This window comes from Sceloporus occidentalis, unplaced genomic scaffold, assembly GCF_023333645.1.
Source record: "Sceloporus occidentalis isolate IW3139 unplaced genomic scaffold, rSceOcc1.0.p SCAF_1, whole genome shotgun sequence".
NCBI lineage: Eukaryota > Metazoa > Chordata > Lepidosauria > Squamata > Phrynosomatidae > Sceloporus > Sceloporus occidentalis.
In genome coordinates, this window is record NW_028316981.1 from 185055666 (window position 1) to 185061665 (window position 6000).

At 44.2% G+C, this 6000-nt stretch overlaps 1 protein-coding gene across 6 annotated transcripts in view; it reads right to left on the reverse strand.

Moving 5' to 3' along the window:
- Window positions 1–4657, reverse strand: part of LOC149323034 (retinol dehydrogenase 8-like) — a 42227-nt gene extending 37570 nt beyond the window's left edge. For 2 of the 6 annotated variants that reach the window (XM_089486391.1, XM_089486381.1), the window contains exon 1: window positions 3493–4357. In XM_089486391.1, the coding sequence (XP_089342517.1) occupies window positions 3493–3550 (58 nt within the window). In that variant the 5' untranslated portion in view covers window positions 3551–4357. Of the gene's footprint in view, window positions 1–3415; window positions 4358–4628 lie in introns of those variants that run through there. The other 4 variants (XM_089486357.1, XR_016272367.1, XM_089486366.1 and 1 more) reach the window with 4 other exon arrangements.
- Between the last annotated feature and the right edge of the window lie 1343 nt (window positions 4658–6000).

A 6000-nucleotide genomic window follows, 5' to 3' on the forward strand; every position in this document is an offset into this window, starting at 1 on the left:
TAAGATATGCATAAAGCAGGGCTCAAATACCTTAAAAACAAACAAAAAACTATAGATATTTCATACTTTCATTATCCCCAAATCCACAATCTAGTTAAGTATTACAAGGGGACATTCAAAACCGTACCAATAATTTACTTATTCTATATCCATTTCTTTGCTGGATATCTATAACCAGCCCTTTTCCCAAAGATGGGACTCAAGACATCTTACAGTTATATTAAATACAAGACGATTAAAACATAGATAGGATTTATTATTACAGAACAGAATTACAGTGGTCTCTCCATATTCGCTGGGGTTAGGGGTGAAGGATCCCCATGAATGTGGAAAAACCAAATAAAAAACGCTATTCTCTCTACCTAAGAGAACACCTCTCTAAGAATCTCCAGGTCCTCCAATGCAACTCTATGATCAACATCTGCCAGAAGTTGATCATAGGAACATTCTAGAGGACCTACAAAATGCTTAGAAAAGTGTTTCCTCTAGGAACGTCTAGGTTCTCCAGCACACCTCTATGGTCAACTTCTGGTAGAGTTGCACTGGAGGATCTAAAACAGTGGTTCCCAAACTTCGGTCCTTCACATTTCTGGATTTCAGATCCCATATTGCCTGATGGTTGGCTAAGCTGGCTGGGGCTTTTGAGAATTAAGTTCAAAACATCATGAGCACCAAAGTTTGGGAACCACTGAACTAGAGATTCCTAAAGAGAACATTTTAATCAAAACTGCAAATAATCAAATCTTCAAAAGTCAAAGCTGCAAATATAGTGGGCCAACTGTAAATGAAAAGCACAAATTAAAAAAATTCAAAGCACAACTTAAAAGTGTGTCCCTAAGAAAAAGCACAATGCTGAACTATATTGCTCCATTCACATTGATTTCTTTACAGCAGAAGTGTGAAACATGTGACTGTCCTAATGTTGCTGAACTACAATGATTCTACAACCCTCTCCAGCCTCCCATCATTACTCTACAGTAGTGATTCCCAAACTGTGGTCCTCCAGATGTTTTTTACTTCAGCTCTCTGACAGTTGGCCAACCTGGCTGGGGCTTCTGGGAGTTGAAGTCCAAAACACTTGGAGGACCAAAGTTTAGGAACCATTGCTGCCTCCTGTCTCCACAAGAGCCTCCTTTGAGCTATTATCTGGATATCGCACTAACAAGAACTTAATTGAAACAACTTGGCCATGGACACTTAATGGGTGACCTTCCATAAGTCACACATTCTCAGCCCCAGAAAACCTCATGATAGGGTTGACATAAGTTGGAAATGACTTGAAGGCACACAACAAGTATTCACTGGCATGAGAATGCCATTTGGGATAAACCCTCTTCCCAAGTTATACAGGTACATTTGCAGAGCAGGGAACTCTTTTAACAATGACTTGTGCAAAAATAAAACAAAACAAAGCAATAACCTGGATACAATGGTATGACATTTTACAGGTGAAAAATCTCCTGTGGTGGGGGATGTGCCATTTGGGACCGCTCAAATCTTATTTGGGATAAACGTTCATTCACGCGTGTACTGGTTTGATATTGCCTTGCTTAACAACAATTATGTCAACAGGGTAAGTTAGGTCAGACAATGCCTACAACAAGGGAGGGGAAGTGTTTAGTCGCAGGCCTAATCCAGCCCATAGTGAGTACAATAGGGATGCATCTCACTCTCTAAAGCCCCACATAGAGTAGGGCAGGAATCCATTAAAAGGTAGCCTGTTGATGTAGGCATCCTCTGGGATTTTTTGTTGTTGTGTGCCTTCGTGTTGTTTCTGACTTACAGCAACCCTCAGGCAAACCTATCATGGGTTTATTTTTGGCAAGATTGGTTCAGAGGAATTTTACTATTGCCTTCTGAGGCTGAGAGAGTGTGACTTGTCCAAGGTCACCCAGTGGTTTCCATGGCTGATCTGAGAATCGAACCCTGTTCCAGAGAGTTGGACCCAGAGCAATGGATGCAAGTTACAGGAAAGGGGATTCCACCTCAACATTAGGAGGAACTTCCTGACAGTAAGAGCTATTCGACAGTGGAACACACTCCCTTGGAGAGTGGTGGAGTATCCTTCTTTGGAAGAGGTTTTTAAACAGAGGATAGGTAGCCATCTGTCAGGGATGCTTTGATTGTGAGTTCCTGCATGGCAGGGGGTTGGACTGGATGGCCATTATGGTCTCTTCCAACTCTATGATTCTATGGTTCTCCGGAGTCATAGTCCAATAGTCAAACCGCTACACCACATTAGCTCACATCCTCTGGGGTGGCCCAAACTTATTCTCTAGTCTGAAGCACCCTGTTCCTTATTTTTAAATGTGACCTAGTGCAATGTCAGTGTGGCACAAGAAAATTGCTGAAAGTGCAGCTGCGTCTCAAAGGGGGCAGTAATAAAGGGGTGCATGCCTATGTGCCTCCAAGTCACCTATTGACTTATGGTGGCCCCTTGAATTTCTTACAGAGGTGGTTTGAGTGTTGGACTATGGCTCTGGAGAATGGGGTTTGAATCCCTGCTTGGCCATGAAACCATCTAACTTAGCGACCTTGGGCAGGCCACATTCTCTCAGACTCATAGGAATACTCCTGGCAAATCCTCTCTGATGAAACTTGCCATGAAAACCCCATGATAGGCTTGCCTTAGGATCTCCATAATGGCTTAAAGGCACACAACAACAACAACAACAACAACAACAGCAACAACAAGGCTTATGTTAGGGGTCCAGGGATACAGAAACTGCACTGCCATATTCAGGTGGGAATCAGGAGCCCCTTCGGCCTCACTCCCCCAGGACTTTCAGCACAAGGTGACCAAATGTCCTCAATGCAAAGAAAGATGTAGGCTATTCCAGAAAAATGTAACACCTGACCAAATACAAGCTAAAAACACATTTAAATGTAAATTCATGCTTCTTTGTCACGCTCAAAGTGGCGGACATTTTGGAATTCCTCCCGGACAGGAGGCTGAAATCTCCTGGAAAAGGAAGATGTCTGCATGTCCTGGTGTTAATGCCTCTTTTCTTGCAAGAGGCTAGGGAGGGTGACATTCTGGCTAGGCAACCATAACCGCCATAGAAGAGCCAGAGTGGTGTAGTGGTTTCAGAGGTTTGACTAGGGTTCCAGGAGTCCAGGGTTCAAATCCCCATGGAAACCTACTGGGTGACCTTCAGCAAGTCACACATCTGGTCTCTTTTCCCAGCTTGAAGGTGACATAGTGTATATATGTGCGTGAGTGTGTGTAATCTTCCTCTGTTTAAAAACCAGAAAGCCCTGCCAGCTGGCCAGCTCTTGTCGCCAGACAAGCCATGTCCTGGGGAGAGGCTTAAAAGGTGTCCACCTGCAGCCATAAGCCAGTAGGAAGACAAGGAAGAAGGGAAGGTGGCAGCAAGGGCAAGAGAGAAGGGAATATCTTTGCAAGGAAGGTCACCTTGGAGGCTGCAAACCCTGGGAGCAAGAAAAGCAACAGGCCCCCTTGTATTTTCTCCTTGCCTTCCCTCACATCACCTGGCATGCACTGGCACAAATTCAGGACGACCAGGGATCCTCCTTTTCCAGGACACATCCTCCATTTTAACCTTCTGTCCAGGAGGAATTCAAAGGTCCTCTCTTTTAAGCATCACTAAGAAGCCCCTTGCAAATGTTGAAAGCACAGTGGATAGAAGAGAGGAATACTTCAAACGTAGATTCAGTCAAATGATTTCCTAGAATAGATAATAGTGCTTGGTAAGGTAGAAAGTGGGAGAAATCCATAGAAATAGAAATCCATGCTTGCTGGTCCTGCTCAAAATGGAGGGCATCCAAGTAAAAGTTAGGGCATGACAGGCATAAGAGCACAAAACACTCCTAGAAATAGAAATCCGTGCTTCTTAGTCAAGTTCAAAATGGGTACATGGAAGAAAAAGGTAGGATGGGACCCAATAAAAGCTAGAAACACTCCAAGAAATAGAAACCCATGCTTCTTAGTGATGTTCAAAGTGGAGGACATGAAAGAAAAAGGTAGGACGGTATAAAATAACAGCTAAAAACACTCATAGACTTGTAAATCCATGCTTCTTAGCCCTGCCCAAAATGGAGGCTAGCCAAGAAAAAGCTAAGAGATGACCAAAAAAAGAAAGAAAGTTTGAAACACTTGTATAAATATAAGTCCATGCTTCTTAGTGATGCTCAAAATGGAGAACATCCAAGAAAAAGGCAGGAAAGGACCCAATAAAATAAAAGCTTGAAGCACTCCAAGAAATAGAAACCCATGCTTCTTAGCCTTGCTCAAAATGGAGGACATGTCAGAAAAAGGAAGGACAGGACAAAAATTAAAAGAAAAGTGTGAAACACTCCTATAAACATAAACCTGTGTTTCTGAGCGATGCTCAAAATGGAGGGCAGCCAAGAAAAAAGGGCAGGGCAGGGCAGGGCCAAACAGCTCAGAAAAAAAACCCTCCCAGGAATGTAAGCCCAAAATGGAGGAAAATCCTCCTGGGCAGAAGGCTGAAATGGAGGGCGCCCCAAAGACACAGCAACCTTGCAGGGTTGCCCAGGAAGGTGCCCTCCTGCTCCCTCCTAAACCAGACTAAAGCCCTTGCTCCTTCCTCCTCCTCCTCCTCCCTGCTTCCCAGCAGCAGAGCTCCCCCAGCCTTTCCTCCTACCTGCTGCTCCCAGAGTCGGCCTCAGCTCTCCCTCCCTGTCGCTGGGAGAAGGAGGAGGAGGAGGGACCAGGAGGCCGCCCTCTTTCCCCGGAGGACGACGGGCCTTGTAGTCCTGGCCTGAAGGAGGAAGGGCTCCACCACCACCACCACCAGCAGCCCTGGGCCAGGCTGGCTCTCTGCCTGGAGATGGAAGAGACCAACACTCAGCTACCATGAAACAACACACACACTGCCTGGCCTTAGGCAAAGCACACTCTCTCAGTCTCAAAGGGAGGCCAGGGCAAAAGTAAAACAGATCTCAAGACACTGGGCAAGAAAATCCTGTGATATTTTGACCTTGGGCAAGTCACACTCTCTCAGCCTCAGGGGAAGGCCATGGGGGAACTTTCTGCCATGCAGGGTGACACAACCACACTTTTTAAATACCTCAAGGGCTGCCACAGTGAGGAGGGGGGCAGGCAGGCCTGTTCGCTTCCACCTCAGAGGAGTTTATCACCCGGGGCTAATTTCGGTATTAAAGAGACATTAAAGCAAAGTTAAACCATCCCACAAATAAAGAGGAAACGGCATGCAATTTCGCAAATGAGGATCACACACGTTTGTGTTCCGCGGCGCATAGTAACGTGAAAATGGGGGGGAACCTGAAGTTGCATTTCATATTCAGGATGTTTACAGCAAAGATAAAGTAGAAATAAAGGAGAATTGGATGTACTGCACATGTCCACAAACGGAGGGGGAGTCGTCCCGTAGCTGGAAATCATGGATCCCCACAGCTTCTACCTCCTTTTGTGATGGCTAGGAGGTGGGAGCCTTGGACTCCCTTCCCTATCACTATGTCTTATTTTCGGAGTATGATGGCTTTTATTTTGCAAATGCTTATAAATCCTGCTACGGCTTATTTTATGGGAATGTCTTATTTTCGGGGAAACAGGGTATTACACTATATGTCTTCATGTGTGCACATATATATATATATATATATGTATACATATTATTATTATTATTATTATTATTATTATTATATTTATTTGTATCCCGCTCTTTTCCCAGGACTGGGACTCAGAACGGCCTCACAGCATTAAAAATAGTACAATTAAAAACATTTTTAAAAAGTACTGTACATTAAAAAGGAATTAAATTATTACACTATTAAAACAGATAGTTATTAAAAGAATAAAACATATTTTTTAAAAATAAAACTATAAATAAGGGGGGGGGGGGGGAACTGTAACAAATTTTAAAAATGGTCCAACATCCCAGCCTGTCCTTATAGCAATTCCTTAAACGTCTGTGTGAATAGGTAGGTCTTCACCTGCCGGCAGAAGGCCATCAAGGAGGGAGCCGTTCTGATCTCCTTGGGTAAGGCGTTCCA